Source organism: Oryx dammah, unplaced genomic scaffold, assembly GCF_014754425.2.
Source record: "Oryx dammah isolate SB20612 unplaced genomic scaffold, SCBI_Odam_1.1 HiC_scaffold_3, whole genome shotgun sequence".
Taxonomy (NCBI): domain Eukaryota; kingdom Metazoa; phylum Chordata; class Mammalia; order Artiodactyla; family Bovidae; genus Oryx; species Oryx dammah.
In genome coordinates, this window is record NW_024070187.1 from 18702492 (window position 1) to 18719329 (window position 16838).

General features: G+C 36.2%; 1 protein-coding gene across 1 annotated transcript in view; it reads left to right on the forward strand.

The window, feature by feature from the left end:
• The window catches only part of TBCK (TBC1 domain containing kinase), a 208727-nt gene that overhangs the window by 144065 nt on the left and 47824 nt on the right, over window positions 1-16838 (forward strand). The window contains exon 24 of the mRNA XM_040237515.1: window positions 13005-13180. Within this exon, the coding sequence (XP_040093449.1) occupies window positions 13005-13180 (176 nt within the window). The remainder of the gene's footprint in view (window positions 1-13004; window positions 13181-16838) is intronic.

Sequence of the window (16838 nt, forward strand, 5' to 3'; positions counted from 1 at the left end):
TTGTTTTTATGGAAGTATAGTTGATTTACAAGGTTGTGTTAATTACTACTGTACAGCAAATTGATTCACTTATACATATTTACACATTCTTTTTTAAGTACTCTTTTCCATTATGGTTTATCATAGGATATTGAACATAGTTTTCTGTACTATACAGTGTGTGTGTGTGTGTGTGTGTCTGTGTGTCTGTGTGTGTGTCTGTGTGTCTGTGTGTGTCTGTGTGTTAAGTCACTTCTGTTGTGTCTGACTCTTTGCGACCCTATGGACTGCAGCCCCCCCAGGCTCCTCTGTCCATGGGATTCTTCAGGCAAGGATACTGGAGTGGGTTGCCATTTCCTCCTCCAGGAGATTTTCCAACCCAGGGATTGAATCCTTGTCTCTTAGGTCTCCTACACCGGCAGGCAGGTTCTTACCACAGCACCACCTGGGAAGCCCTGTGCTGTACAGTAGGACCTTGTTGTTTACCCATTCTACATATGAAAGCTTGTGTAGAAGCTCCCACTCCACCCCTCTCCCAGGCCCCACCCTCTTGGCCACCACAAATCTGTTTTCTGTGTCCATGATTCTTTTCTGTTTGACAGATAGGTTCATTTGTGTTATATTTTAGATTCCACACATGAGTGATATCATATGGTATTTGTCTTTCTCTATCTGACTTGCTTCACTTAGTATGATAATCTCTAGTTGCATCCATGTTGCTGCTGCAAATGGCATTACTTTGTTCTTTTTGTGCCTGAGTAGTATTCTATTGTATATGTGTACCACAGTGTGTCTTTATCCATTCATCTGTCAATGGATGTTTATGTTGTTTCCATGTCTTGACTATTGCAGATAATGCTACCATGAACATAGGGGTGCATGTATCTTGTTGAATTATAATTTTGTCCAGGTATATGCCCAGGAGTGGGATTACCAGATCATATGGTAGCTCTAGTTTTAGTTTTCTGAGGAACCTCAATACTGTTCCACAGTGGCTTCACCAAGTTACATTTTCACCAACAGTGTGCAAGGGCTCCCTGTTTTCCACACCCTCTCTTACATTGAATATTTGTAGATTTTTTTTAGTGAGGGTCATCTGACAAGTGTGAGGTGGTGCCTCATTGTAGTTTTGATTTGTATTTCTCTAATAATTACTGATGTTGAGCATCTTTTCATGTGCCTTAAAACATAATGTGTTTTTGAGTTCTTCCCTACATGCTTACTGTCAGAGTTCAACCAACAGCAAAAGATTATACACTCACATTAGGATAATTCAAGAATGGTTTATTTAGAGAGATAATAGTTACAAAGATCATTGTGGAATGTTGGTGAAAATATGAGAGATAATGCAATAAATTATGAAAATTAGCAGTAGCACTGTTACCACCAGCAGAGACATTACTTTGCCAAGAAAGGTCCGTCTAGTCAAGGCTATGGTTTTTCCAGTGGTCATGTATGGATGTGAGAGTTGGACTGTGAAGAAGGCTAAGCGCCAAAGAATTGATGCTTTTGAACCGTGATGTTGGAGAAGCCTCTTGAGAGTCCCTTGGACTGCAAGGAGATCCAACCAGTCCATTCTGAAGGAGATCAGCCCTGGAATTTCTTTGGAGGGAATGATGCTGAAGCTGAAACTCCAGTACTTTGGCCACCTCATGTGAAGAGTTGACTCATTGGAAAAGACTCTGATGCTGGGAGGGATTGGGGGCAGGAGGAGAAGGGGACGACAGGGGATGAGATGGCTGGATGGCATCACCGACTCAATGGACGCGAGTCTGAGTGAACTCCGGGAGTTGGTGATGGACAAGGAGGCCTGGCATGCTGCGATTCATGTGGTCGCAAAGAGTCAGACACGACTGAATGACTGAACTGAACTGTTACCACCTAAAAGCCAAAGGGATGAGGAAGGAAGAGATGATCAGAACACAGGAAATGAGAAGCAGGTTGAGAAAGCCATCTTGAGAGGAACAGTGACCTTTGGTCAACAAACAGCTAAATCAAGGTGAATTTTCAAGTACGGACCCAAGGGATTATATTACCTTGACCTACTCTCTCTATTGTCTGAACTACCTTGAAAGCCAGAGGACCTGGGATCCCTCTTCTAGGTCCAAACAGAGGCCTCCCACCAGTGGAGAACAGGCAGGAACCAGTGGAGAGCGAATCTGGAGAGGCAAGCAAAAGATATCTAGGACACTTACCTACCTTTTCTATGTCTTTGATTAGACATTTTTTATATATCTGTGATTGAGGTAAAAACATTTTCTTTACTTTTTTGTGTTTATTTTGTCAAGTATATGTGTATATCTCCCCTCCATTTCAACTAAGCAGGCTGTTTTTTTCTTATTGGTTTGTCTTATTGATTAAAAGAGTTCTTTATATATTAAGAATTCATCTTAAATTTTTATTTTTCACATATATTTCTCTTATTTAAGAGTTCAGCTTTTGCTATATGCTTGAAATTAATTTAAGTCATCAATTCTTACTCTTTTGTGATTCTACTTTTTACATATAATTTTTGTTCAACTTACAAATCATTTTACTTTGAGTATAAGATAGAAGCATGATTTTATTTTATTATAGGTAATAAATGATGCCTACAGTATATCCTAAATAATACACCATTTTCTCCAGTGATTTGTTATGGAATCCTATTCTTTTACAGCATTCTTTCATTTATTGTGGTCTTTTTATATACACCCCATTATGGCCTATTAGTCTCCTAGTCAATTCTAGTGCAATATCATGTGGTGATATTTTATATGATTTTAGCATATGACAGTGTATTTTATTATTTTTCATTGTTTTCTTGACATTCTCACCTATTTAGACAAATGAACTTTAGAGTTTTTGTTTCAAAATAGAAAGATCCTTTTAGAGTTTTGATTAAATTGTAATTAATACATTGTTTGAAGAAGAAATAAAGATCTTCTAAATACTGAATCTTTCTTTCCAGATAGCATTTTATGTGTCTCAGGTTTTTCTAATGCCCATCACAAAACTGTTTCATTTTCTTTAAATATTATTCTTTTATTTCTAAGTATTTTGTTTTGGAGGAATATTTTGACATTGCAATTGAAAGCTTATGTTCCTTGGGTTTTTTGACTGGCTTCTGCTGCTATTGAAAATAACTAATAATTTTATTGTATATATATTATGACTAAAACTTTGCCAAATTCTTACCAGTTTTATTAGACTTTCCTCTGATTAGTCTGGATTTTCTAAGACTATTGTATTATCTAAGAGATATATTTTTTCACAATAAGTCTGCCTGTATGGTTCATCATTAAGTAGAATGTCAAATATTTGAGATGAAGAACATCCATCTTAATGAAATCTTTCATCGTTCAGATTAGCTTTTCTTCTGATATATGTTTACCATGAGTTTTTCTTTTTCTAAAATTGGGAATAAATGTGAAGTTTTATCACGTATGGCTTTGTGTCACCTACAATGATGAATTACATACTTTGTATCCTTTGACTAATTAAAGGTGATGAATTACTTTTCAAATTGTCCTTATATTTGAGCCATCCTTCATTCCTGGAATATCCCGTTTGCTCATAATATGCCATTCTTTTAAATTGGTACTGCGTTCAATTTTCCAGTTTTGAGATTTTTTGAAAGAATCTATATCCATAATGGATATTGAGGGTTGTGCATGCATTTGTGTTTGATGTCATTTTTGTTAGATTTAAGTATTAGGTTAAGGACACTTCATAAAATGACCTTTCAATGTTTTCTTTGCCTTGGAATAGTTATAGATAGAAGTGCTTGGGGAAAAACTATTTGGCACCTCTCTTTAAAGCAATTGTTTAAAAACTTTAAAATCTTACCTGTTTTTACACAGTCTATTTAGTTGTTTTTACAAAGTCTATTTAGATTTTGTAAATAGCCTATTGTATTGTAAAGCGGACACACAGTTCATCATTCTCCTCAACTTTACCTTGGTCTATAAATATATAGGTCTATTCAGATTTTCTATTCTTTTGAAAATATTTGCAATCAATTATTCTTTCGAATATTTTTACATGCTTATATTTTTCTCATTTATAGACAATTAGGAAGGTATATAGGAAAGAGAGATATAAAGAAAATATAGAGAGAAGGAAAAAGAGAAGCATATTTACTTATATTTTTCTCATTTATTATCATGCACATGGTTCATATACAGCTTTTCCAGTTTTATTGATATTCTCTAAGTTTCAGCTCTAGTATTTATCTATTTTTCCCCTTCATTCATATTTTTTATTATCATTAAATTACCTACTTTACTAGGATAGTTTTGTATGTGTGTTTATTTTTGCCTTCTTTATATTCACCTAAGTCTTTCAATTAATTAGAGTATGTTTTGTAAACCTATATGGTAGCAGCTGGCATCTTTAGTTTTTCAGTTGAGGAAAAGAGAGATGGCTGTGAGAAATCATTGAGGCAGATATAGGTTTCAGTATTCTTGATTAACCATCACAGTGCCCAGAGGCTAGAGAATCTGATGATTTGCCATCCCTGAAGAGTCTGTCTAGTGATCCAGACAAATAGCTTTGCTCTGTAATGTTATTTAATCACATTTTTATTCACTCATTCATTCATTAAATACCTATTAACAATATTTGGTGCCAGACCTTGTGCTGTCTTTTGGAGATACAAATATGAAAAGATGTAGAACCTGTATTTAAGGATTTTGTAATTCAAGTAAAGAAACAGATAATGTATTACAAATATAGTAATTACTATGATACAGGTATGTACATGTTTTGGAAAAACATGTACATACCCCATAGCACAAAATTACTCAGGAAAAGTAATAGAAAATTTAGAAATACTATTTTATTCATTCGTATTCAACAAATATATTATGTGTCAAATAATAGGCTGAAACCTGGGGAAATCATAGGTGTAAAAGTAACTTTCCTTGTCTTTGAGGAGCTGTTAGTCTGGTGGAAGTAAATAATCCTATTACAATAAAGACATGTACCAGATACCTGTGGGGACACAGGAAAGAAACTAAATGAGCCTGTCAGAGGTTAAAAAGACTTTCTTCACAGAGAGAGCAATGTTTGAACTGATACTTGTAAGGTGAGCAGGTATTTATTAAGTGGACAAGGTGTGGCATTCTAAGCAGAGGAAGCAACGTGGGCAAAGGTGGCACAGTGGTATAAAAAGGCAGATAGTCTGCTAATACAAAGCACGAGATACAAGGCGGTGAGGGGTGAGAAAAAAGGTGAAAGATACCAAGCTTTCATTAAACTCTGACAGTGTGTCAGACACTATTCTAAATGTTCTATATAGATTAACATTTCTTACAGCAGCCCAGGAGGATTTGAATAACTGCTGTTATCCCACTTTATAGATAAAGAAACTAGGTAGAGAGTTTAAGTATCACTCTGTGAGTGGGCCGGCCAAAATTTGAGTCCTGGTAATCTGACCCCAAAGCCTGGGGTCTCTTGCCTACTATAGACAGATACCAATTCATAAAAGACTTTATATTCTATACCAAAGAATTTGGATTTCACTCCATCAGTGTCTAGAAACCAGTGAGGTGTTCTTAATTATAAAAATCTACATGATCAGACTTTTAAGTGTATGTTAGCTGCTCAGTTGTGTCCTATTCTTTATGACCCCAGGGACTGCAACCTGCCAGGATCCTCTGTCCATTGAACTTCCCAGGGAAGAATACTGGAGTGGGTTGCCGTTCCTTTCTCCAGGGGATCTTCCTGACCCAGGGATCAAATCCAGGTCTCCTTCATTGCAGGCAGATTCTTTACCATCTGAGCCACCAGGGAAACCTGATCAGGTTTTTATTTTAACTCAAGTGGCATTTGGAATATGGATTAGAAGGGGTGACTTTATGTGAAAAGATAGAGGAAAAAAAGAAATAGCAAGAGGGGCAAACAGCTTCTACAGTCCGTTTGAGGGATCGTGAAAGCCCTGAAGTAGGGCAATAAATCAGGTAACAGATTCAGATTCAAGAGTTATTTTGATGGAACTTGGGGATTTGTTATATAGGAATGAGAAATAAGGAAGGATGAAAAGTCTGCAGTGGTTTTCAGATTTCTGTCCTTGGTAACTAAGTTGAAGTTAGTGCCAGGACATGTGACAGAAAATATGGGAGGAGTGTTCTAGACACCAGTTCTTTATTCTCATAGTTAATATTTCCAGGGATACAAGGATTTTTAAATGTCTACAAATCAATAAGTGTGATAATCACATTAACAAATTAAAGAATAAAACCATATGATATTCTCAAAATATACAGAAAAGGCTTTTGGTATAATTCAGCATCCATTTATGATTTTAAAAACAGCTCTCCAGAAGGTGGGCATAAAGGGAAATACCTCAACATAAAAAAGGCCATATATGACAAACTCACAACTAACTTAACGATGAAAAGCTAAAAGCATTTCCTCTAAGATCAGGAACGAGACAAGGATTCCTACTCTCACCACTTTTATTCAACATAATATTGCAAGTCCTAACCATAGATATCAGACAAGAGAAAGAAATGAAAGGAATCAAAATTAGAAAGGAAGAAGTATCACTGTTAGCAGATGACATGATACTGTAATAGAAAATCCTAAAGACACCGTCAGAAAACTACTAGAGCTCATGAATTTGGTAAAGTTGCAGGTACAAAATTAATACATAAAAATCTATTACATTTCTATACACTAACAATGAACTATCAAAATTAAGGAAACAATCCCATTTACCACTGAATCAAAAAGAATAAAATAATAAATAAGGAATAAACCTACCTAAGGTGGTAAAGGACTTCCCTGGTGGCTCAGACAGTAAAGCGTCTGCCTACAATGTGGGAGACCCGGGTTCAATCCCTGGGTCAGGAAGATCTCCTGGAGAAGGAAATGGCAACCCACTCCAGTATTCTTGCCTGTAAAATCCCATGGATGAAGAAGCCTGGTAGGCTACAGTCCAGGGGGTTGCAAAGAGTCTGACACAACTGAGCGACTTCACTTTCACTTTTCACTTTCTTTCAAGGAGGCAAAAGACCTGTACTTGAAAAACTATAAGACACTGATGAAAGAAATTGAAGATGTCACAGACAGATGAAAAGATATTTCTTGGATTGAAAGAATTAACATTGTTAAAACGATCGTACTTCCCAAGGCAACCTACAGATTCAATTCCTATCAAAATACCAATGGCATTTTTCACAGAACTAGAACAAATAATTTAAAACTTTTTTATAGAAACACAAAAGACCCCAAATAGTGAAAACAATCTTAGAAAAGAAAAACAGAGTAGGAGGAATCATGCTCCCTGACTTCAGATTATACTGCAATGCTACAGTAATCAAACCTGGTACTGGCACAAAAGCAGACACATAGATCAATGGAACAGAATAGAGAACCCAGAAATATACCCAGGCACCTGTAGTCAACCTACTACAAAAGTGACAAAAATAGAGACAATTTCTTCAATAAATGGTACTGAGAAAACTGAATAGCTACATGTTTAAAAAAAAAAAAATCAGAACATTCTCTAACACCATATACCAAAAAAAGTCAAGTCTACCATTTCAGACTCTTAGGTACCATGACAGAGTGATTCTCCTAGTAGTTTAATGGACACAGGAAAATAACTGTCATGTTACCAGGTTTGGATTTTTGCTTGCTTGATCAGCATTATCACTAACACATTTAGATAGCCCTTTCAGAGAATTCACTCTACTGAAAGATACTTTTGTCAGTAACATTGCTAAATAAGTTTTGACCTTAGTTTAGAAATGGAATATTATTTTTTTAAGTCATTTTCATACCAATTGATTTCTGATATTTGGACATCTAAATTTAATGTGCATTGTATGTACACGTTCTTGGGAAGAAATGATAATAGAAATTTTCAGAGTTGTTTTGTAGTTATCTTCAATTCTTGTCCATTGTCCATAAACAGTGTTCTGTGAATTTGAAATCCTACTCACACAGGAAAATGCCAATATCAATGATACTAAAGAATATTTAAATTATACAGAGTGAAGTAAACCAGAAAGAAAAACACCAATACAGTATACTAACGCATATATATATGGAATTTAGAAAGATGGTAACGATAACTCTGTATGCGAGACAGCAAAAGAGACACAGATGTATAGAACAGTCTTTTGGACTCTGTGAGAGAGGGCGAGGGTGGGATGATTTGGGAGAATGGCATTGAAACCTGTATAATATCATATAAGAAACTAATCGCCAGTCCAGGTTCGATGCAGAATACAGGATACTCGGGGCTGGTGCACTGGGATGACCCAGAGGGATGATACGGGGAGGGAGTTGGGAGGGGGGTTCAGGATGGGGAACATGTTTGCACCCATGGCAGATTCATGTTGATGTATGGCAGAATCAATACAATATTGTAAAGTAATTAGCCTCCAATTAAAATAAATAAATTTTTAAAAAAGAGGGAGGAGATATATGTATATGTATAGCTGATTCACTTTATTCTACTTTGGAAGCTAACACAACATCGTAAACCAATTATACTCCAATAAAAAATCAATTTTCAGTCTTTTTATCTGTGGAAAAAAAATAAAGTTAAATTTTATTATTAAAAAAAAAGGAAGTTTTACTTTTATGCCTCTAAGTAGAAATTGTTCAGTGAATAGTGAAATTGTGTATAAAACTGTCTAATAAAATAAAAACTAGATTCTTAATTTTTTAGTATTATAATTATTTTCTTCATAAAGCAAAGTTATATAATTTGTCCTAAGTATGATTTACTAATCTCCTAAATTTAATTTGTAGATGAACATGCTTGCAACATATTAAAGTTCTTTGATGATACACACTCAAATTTCAGAAAGTTATGAACTTGTCAGTGACTCCTGTTTCCTTTTTTCTTACCATTTCATAAGGCAATCAGTCTTTTCTTTGAAGAAACTCCTGACAAATGATGCATTTGATTGGAACCAAGGCCAAGGTCATATCTTTCTTTCATCAATAAGTTCTTCATAGAGAATACTTTGGTCAAATTCTTTCCTTCATCAGTCAGGCACACCTTCCATTCAGACAAAACCTCTTTTAGAAATATCCCATTCAGCACTGAATAACTGAAAGCAGAACTAGAGTAATCAAGAGTTCTTTATTTTATCTTCATAAATGTACAGCTTCTTGTGAAGGCTGAGAAAAATACCTATAGAGCCTGCAATCTAATGAAAAAGAAGATAGAAGCATTGATTGTATGACTTGCTGATTTTAAAACTAATCTTTCTGAAGCAGTTTTAATTTCAGAATATTTAAGTACATTTAATTTCTAATACTAAAAAATTAAAATTCCTAATTCTTATTTTTCATTAAGTGCAATAAACTCATAAAACTTAGCAACTTCCATTTCTATTTAAAAGCTAATAAAGTGAGAGAACAAGTGCTTTACTCTTACTAGTAAAGAATTTATAGCATACATAGTCACAGAAACCCAAGGGATGAGGGCTGACATTCAAACTCCAAAAACAATTGAGAACAATTTTTTTTCAAAATAAGTCTTGTCTGTTATGTGATTCATAGGCTTTATTCTCTCCTGCCTAGAATGTCTAAACTGGAAATTATGTATGTGGAATCCCACTATGAAATTGAGGAAAGAGAGAAAATAAGCAAATGAGATAATAGTTAGACTCGATCTTTGAAGCATATTAAGCATATAAGTAAAAATTTTTTGAATCCCCATATTTTAAATCAAGTGAATTTTGAAAGTTCTTACATTTTCAAATTATGTTAAATAAGTTTTCAACAGTGACTACTAGTGTTCAACAAGTTTATGTTGAATTGAGATGTATTGTGTTGCCTTTTGTGAAGGGTAGAGGATCCTCCTGCCTTCCAAATAACATGAATAATAATTGTGAATGGCCCTTAGTCTGAATTGGGCTTTCCTCCTGGCTCAGCTAGTAAAGAATCCGCCTGCAATGTGGGAGACCTGGGTTTGATCCTAGGTTGGGAAGATCTCCTGGAGAAAGTGAAAGTGAAGTCGCTCAGTCGTGTCCGACTCTTTGCGACTCTATGGACTGTAGCCTACCAGGCTCCTCTGTCGATGGGATTTTCCAGGCAAGAATACTGGAGTGGGTTGCCATTTCCTTCTCCAGGAGAGCTTCCTGACCCAGGGACTGAACCCAGGTCTCCTGCATTGTAGGCAGAAGGGAAAGGCTACCCACTCCAGGATTTTGGCCTAGAGAATTCCATGGACTGTATAGTCCATGGGGTCACAAAGAGTCAGACACAACTGAGCGGTTTTTTTTTTAAGTCTGAATCAGTATTATGACATATAACAAACATATACAGACAGGTTCGGTGGTCTGGAGTCTGATTTTACCTCCTTTACAATTAAAATACATTATCTAAGAAAGCATTATGTTGTTCTTCATTTCTGTGAATCTAATTTCTACCCAACCATTCATAAGTAACATAAATCATGTTAGAAAAGTTCAATACTGAGTCACAAAACAATTTCTCGTATTACCAGAGCTTTAATTAATGCAATTTACAACAACAGTAATTATAGTTGAAAGATGAAATGTTCTTAAAAGAGCTGTTTATAGAACTGTCTTTTGGACTCTGTGGGAGAGGGAGAAGGTGGGATGATTTGGGAGAATGGCATTGAAACATGTATAATATCATATATGAAATGAATCGCCAGTCCAGTTTCGATGCATGACACTGGATGCTTGGGGCTGGTGCACTGGGACGACCCAGAGAGATGGTACGGCAAGGGAGGAGGGAGGAGGGTTCAGAATGGCAAACACATGTATACCTATAGCGGATTCATGTTGATGTATGGCAAAACCAATACAATATTGTAAAGTAATTAACTTCCAAATAAAATAAATTTATATTTAAAAAAGAAAAATACAAATAAAAACAGGAAAAAATTTTTTAAAAATGATAAACAGTGCTCTCATAAGGAAAAGTCTACCTCATTTCTTTCCATCACATTTGAACTAGGAAGTTGTAGTGAAGGAAGAGATTAATGGTTTCCTACGTGTGCTTTCCGAGAGGGCTCAATGGTAAAAAAAAAAAAAAACAACTGCCTGGCAGTGCAGGAAACACAAAAGACAAGAGTTTGATCCCTGAGTTGGGAAAATACCCTGGAGAAGGAAATGGCAACCCACTCCAGTATTCAGTTCAGTTCAGTTCAGTTGCTCAGTTGTGTCCGACTCCCTGCAACCCCATAAACCACAGCATGCCAGGCCTCCCTGTCCATCACCAACTCCCAGAGTTTACCCAGACTCATGTCCGTTGAGTCAGTAATGCCATCCAACCATCTCATCCTCTGTCGTCCCCTTCTCCTCCTGCCCTCAATCTTTCCCAGCATCAGGGTCTTTTCAAATGAGTCAGCTCTTTGCATCAAGTGGCCAAAGTATTGGAGTTTCAGCTTCAACATCAGTCTTTCCCATGAACACCCAGGAATGATCTCCTTTAGGATGGACTGGTTGGATCTCCTTGCAGTCCAAGGGAGTCTCAAGACTCTTCTCCAGAACCACAGTTCAAAAGCATCAATTCTTTGGCGCTCAACTCTCTTTATAGTCCAATTCTCACATCCATACATGACCACTGGAAAAACTATAGCCTTGACTAGACAGACCTTTGTTGGCAAAGTAATACCTCTGCTTTTGAATATGCTATCTAGGTTGGTCATAACTTTCCTTCCAAGGAGCAAGCGTCTTTTAATTTCATGGCTGCAATCACCATCTGCAGTGATTTTGGAGCCCAAAAAAAATAAAGTCTGACACTGTTTCCCCATCTATTTGCCATGAAGTGACGGGACCAGATGCCATGATCTTCGTTTTCTGAATGTTGAGCTTTAAGCCAACCTTTTCCCTCTCCTCTTTCACTTTCATCAAGAGGCTCTCTAGTTCGTCTTCACTTTCTGCCCTAAGGGTGGTGTCATGTGCGTATCTGAGGTTATTGATATTTCTCCCGGCAATCTTGATTCCAGCTTGTGCTTCTTCCAGCCTAACGTTTCTCATGTATTCAGCATATAAGTTAAATAAGGAGGGTGACAGTATATTGCCTTGACATATTCCTTTTCCTATTTGGAGCCACGCTGTTGTTCCATGTCCAGTCCTAACTGTTGCTTCCTGACCTGCATATAGGTTTCTCAAGAGGCAGGTCAGGTGGTCTGATATTCCCATCTCTCTCAGAATTTTCCACAGTTTATTGTGATCCACACAGTCAAAGGCTTTGGCATAGTCAATAAAGCAGAAATAGATGTTTTTCTGGAACTCTCTTGCTTTTTCCATGATCCAGCAGATGTTGGCAATTTGATCTCTGATTCCTCTGCCTTTTCTAAAACCAGCTTGAACATCTACAAGTTCATAGTTCACATATTGCTGAAGCCTGATTTGGAGAATTTTGCACATTACCTTGCTAGTGTGTGAGATGAGTGCAATTGTGTGATAGTTTGAGCATTCTTTGGCATTGCCTTTCTTTGGGATTGGAATGAAAACTGACCTTTTCCAGTCCTGTGGCCACTGCTGAGTTTTCCCAATTTGCTGGCATATTGAGTGCAGCACTTTCACAGCATCATCTTTCAGGATTTGAAATAGCTCTACTGAAATTCCATCACCTCCACTAGTTTTGTTCATAGTAATGCTTCCTAAGGCCCACTTGACTTCACATTCTAGGATGTCTGGCTCTAGGTCATGAAGATCTTTTTTGTAAAGTTCTTCTGTGTATTCTTGCCACCTCTTCTTAATATCTTCTGCTTCTGTTAGGTCCCTACCATTTCTGTCCTTTAATGAGCCTATCTTTGCATGAAATGTTTCCTTGGTATCTCTAATTTTCTTGAAGAGATCTCTAGTCTTTCCCAGACAACAACAACATGTGTGACTAATAAAAAGGTAAACATCAGTGATAGGAAATAGGTACACAGTACACTGCTAAAATGAGATATAGTTTTCTATATCTCATATTTCTATATTTCTCCCATATGCTATAGTGATTGATATAAAAAATGAAGATATACTGTACTGGCTATAGTTTGTCTCTCTATAATAGTCTCAGTATTTGTATTGTTTGTTCATTTTTTTCAGTCAAGAGAATCCATTCCGTTAAATGACCTAAAGTCGGAGGTATCACCCCGGATTTCAGCAGAGGACCTGATTGACTTGTGTGAGCTGACAGTGACTGGCCACTTCAAAACACCCCCCAAGAAGACAAAGTCCAGTAAACCAAAGCTTTTGGTAGTTGACATCCGGAATAGTGAAGAGTATCCTTTACACATTTGGTTTTAAAGGGTGGTACTACTTTATTCACATTTGCATCCTTTTCATTTAAAGGGCATGTGGTAAAAACAATGAACATGTTTGGGATTCCTTTGAATTCAGATAGCTAGATAATTCTCAAACTGAATGCCAGAACAGACTTGCATAATATTAATATAGTGTTTCATAAGATAACATTACATACCAGAGACCTTAAAATACTTTCCAAACAACACCAGAATAGTGGGCTATTTTCTTGGTTTTTGTGTTTCTCTGGTGTATATTGGTGCTCCTGGGGGAATTTGAATCCTTCCTGGCATAGATAAAACTTTGGCAGAGATGAAGAGTAAGTGTTTACCTGATCTACCTCATAGCCTAGAGAGGAAAGTTCACCAGATTTCAACTCTGAACTTTTATTTATTATAATTTTCAAAATATTAGCTTATAGGGAACATGTTAAAGTACTTTCCACTGATATTTTACTATTAAATGTACCATAACTTCTCCTGGTTTTGCTTGGCATTAAAATATGAAAAGTTACAAAGCAGTAATAGTTTAGTCTTTCTCCTTATATTTTCATCTCTATCAGATTTTTGTAAAGCATGTCTTGATTCTCTATACTCTTAAATCTAGGTGAATGATTTTCTGTTTTTGCTTTTTTTTTTATTTTTTGAACCTCTTAAAATCTTTCTTGGAAACTCAATATATAAAATATAAATGAAGAAATTTTTTACAATTGATTTTCTTTGTAAGTTAACATTTGTAGCATTTACTAACTATAAATAAGGGTTATATGTAGATGCTAAAAGTTGACATATAAGTTTTCATGTGCATATTTTCAATCACAATTTTTGAAATGAAATTTTAAAATGAAATTCAAGCCATAGATTTCCAGAACTCCTGAAGCAATCCTTAGAATCTTAGATTACTGAAAATACTTTGAGAGCCTTCTACTTCAAATGATACCTCACCATCTTTTCTGTGAAAAGTTTCTACTTGCCCTAGACTGTGAAACCTCGAGTTTGGGGCAAATATAAATGTTCATGTTTCTGGTGTTAGGGCTTTAGGGGTACTAAGAGTTCCTCAGCAGAGTAGAGTGGACTCCCAAAAGAAGCATTCAATTCCAATTGATTGGTCAGGACCCCCTGATGTACACGTTCTTCTTATCCATGATTTCAAACGTTTTAAGTACTTTTAGTTTCTTAATGTTATAGTTTATGTTTCTTTTGGTTGAGCCTTTAGTTATTGGAGAAGGAAATGGCAACCCACTCCAGTATTCTTGCCTGGAAAATCCCATGGACGGAAGAACCTGGTACGCTACAGTCCATGGGGTCGCAAAGAGTTGGACATGACTGAGAGACATTTACTTTATTTTACTTTTAGTTATTGACTCATAAAACCATCCAAAAAGCATAATTTTACAGTGATCTATCCTAATGTTAAGGACTATTACTAAAATAATTAAAACAGTTTATGTATACACCACACTCCTGATATTTCCTTTCAAGCTACTTAATTAACCACTTGAAATTTTTAAATACACACAGTATGAAAGGAACATTCAATCCAAGTTTTCCAAAGCTTGTAGTCTGACTTTAATTTTTATTAAAACTCTCCTTTATTTTCTGCAGAATAAATATAAATAGAATAGCAGAAAGCAGAGCAACTCACCTGAACATTGTTCTCTGATAAGTATAGTTGAGTTGCCCAACATAGGAGTGTCTTTATGTCATCCTACCACCCTTGGTTCAAGGTTGGAACTAGGCAGAGACCTGGCTTCAGTGACTTTATCTCCTCTGATTTCCTCTCTTACTGTACTTGCTGGTTTCTTGCCAGTCCAAAATGGCCAAGCATATTTATCCATCAAGGCCTTTGCCCTTGCTCCTCCTGCCTAGAATATTTCTCCCCACATCTTTTATAGCCTGTCTCTTTACATCATTCAGCTCTGCTGAGATATCCCCTTTTTTCAAAGTAGATAAAGTCACTGAAGCCAGAAGGTATGGTGCAGTCAGAAATCTCTACAGTGTGAGTTTAGAGTTACTAACATGCCTTTAATTACTCAACTACCTGTAATCACTATTCAAAAAAATCCACAATAAGAGATTTATGCTGTTGGTTAAAGACTTTTCACTGTCCTATTGAAGATACATATATGTACATGGTGGCAGTATTATGCCTGACCTGTTTCTTTAAAATGAGAGACATTTAGAATGAATAATTTATAAAGATTCAATAGATTTAAGTGAATTGACTTCCAATAATAGCAATCATTAAGCTCTCACAGTGTGCCAAGTATGGCAGTAAAATAATATCTCTATTTTACTGATGAAGAAACTGAGACTTGAAAAGGCTGATCAACTTGCACAAGGGCATATAAGCTAGCCTCATGTTCCAAGCTTTATTCTCCAAGCTTTATGCAGGTGGCTGTTTGGTCTTTTCATAGGACTCTTCAGCAAGCATAAACAATATTGAGATATGTCACTTAATATAAATTAATGACTGAATGAGATGTGTATTGATTCCAAATTATGTGTTCATACACTGTATGTCCATACATACTCAGTCATGTCTGACTCTTTGCGACCCCGTAGACTATAGCCTACGAGGCTCCTCTGTCCATGCAATTTTTCCAGGCAAGAATACTGGCGTGGGTTGCCATTTCCTACTCCAGGGAATCTTCCTGGGCCAGGGATCGAACTCACGGCACCTGCATCTCTCGCATCGGCAGGCGGACTCTTTACCACTGCACTGCCTGGGAAGTCCCACACATGGTATACATTCCTTCAGATCTTACACACAAACTGAACTATAAAGATTCCAGTGCCTCTGTGGGTAAGGGCCTTAATCCCAACTAAGTGCCTCTGTCTGTAGGGGGCTTAATCCCAATTAAATAAGACTAATAGTTATCTTTATACAGACACAGAATAAAAGAAAACTGAGTTGTTTTAAATATTGTAAAGAAAAATTGGAATGCTTTGAGAGAGGAAGCATGTTAGAAAGGTTCTTTCCTACTGTAGTAACTTAATTTATAAGATCTAATGCTTTCAAAGTATGTTTTATTAAAATTTTCCAAAACTGTCACTAAGATGCTGTAATTTTAAAACTAACAAAGTAAGCTTGTTGAAATCTTCATATTTTTTGAAGGAATCACTTTTGTAGATTAACTTAATGTTTCAGTTAAACTCTGGGATTAACATGACTTTTCCTATCTGTTTAAGAAATGAATAAATATTTAACACTAGTATATTTTTTAAATAGTTTTATTTCTCCAGCGCCTACAAGTTATAGTCCTATACAGTACAGCAGGGAGGAAAAAAAAAAACCAAACCAGAAACTCTGTAACATCTTTTTCTTCCTCTAAGAAAGTTATTTTTTTAAGTGTTGTGTATAATATTTAACTGTTTATGGTCTTCTTATGTCATTTTTATCCTTCCCAGGTGGCTCAGTGGTAACAAGGAAGATCAGGAAGATCTTCCTGATGTAGGAAATGGCAACCTACTCCAGTATGCCTGCCTGGAAAATTCCATGATCAGAGAAGACTGGCAGGCTACAGTCCATAGAGTAGCAAAGAGTCAGAGACAACTGAGCACACACACAATCATTTCTTATCCTCTATTTTGCTTTTAGGGATCAATTAAGCAGGAAAATTTAGCTAATACAGTT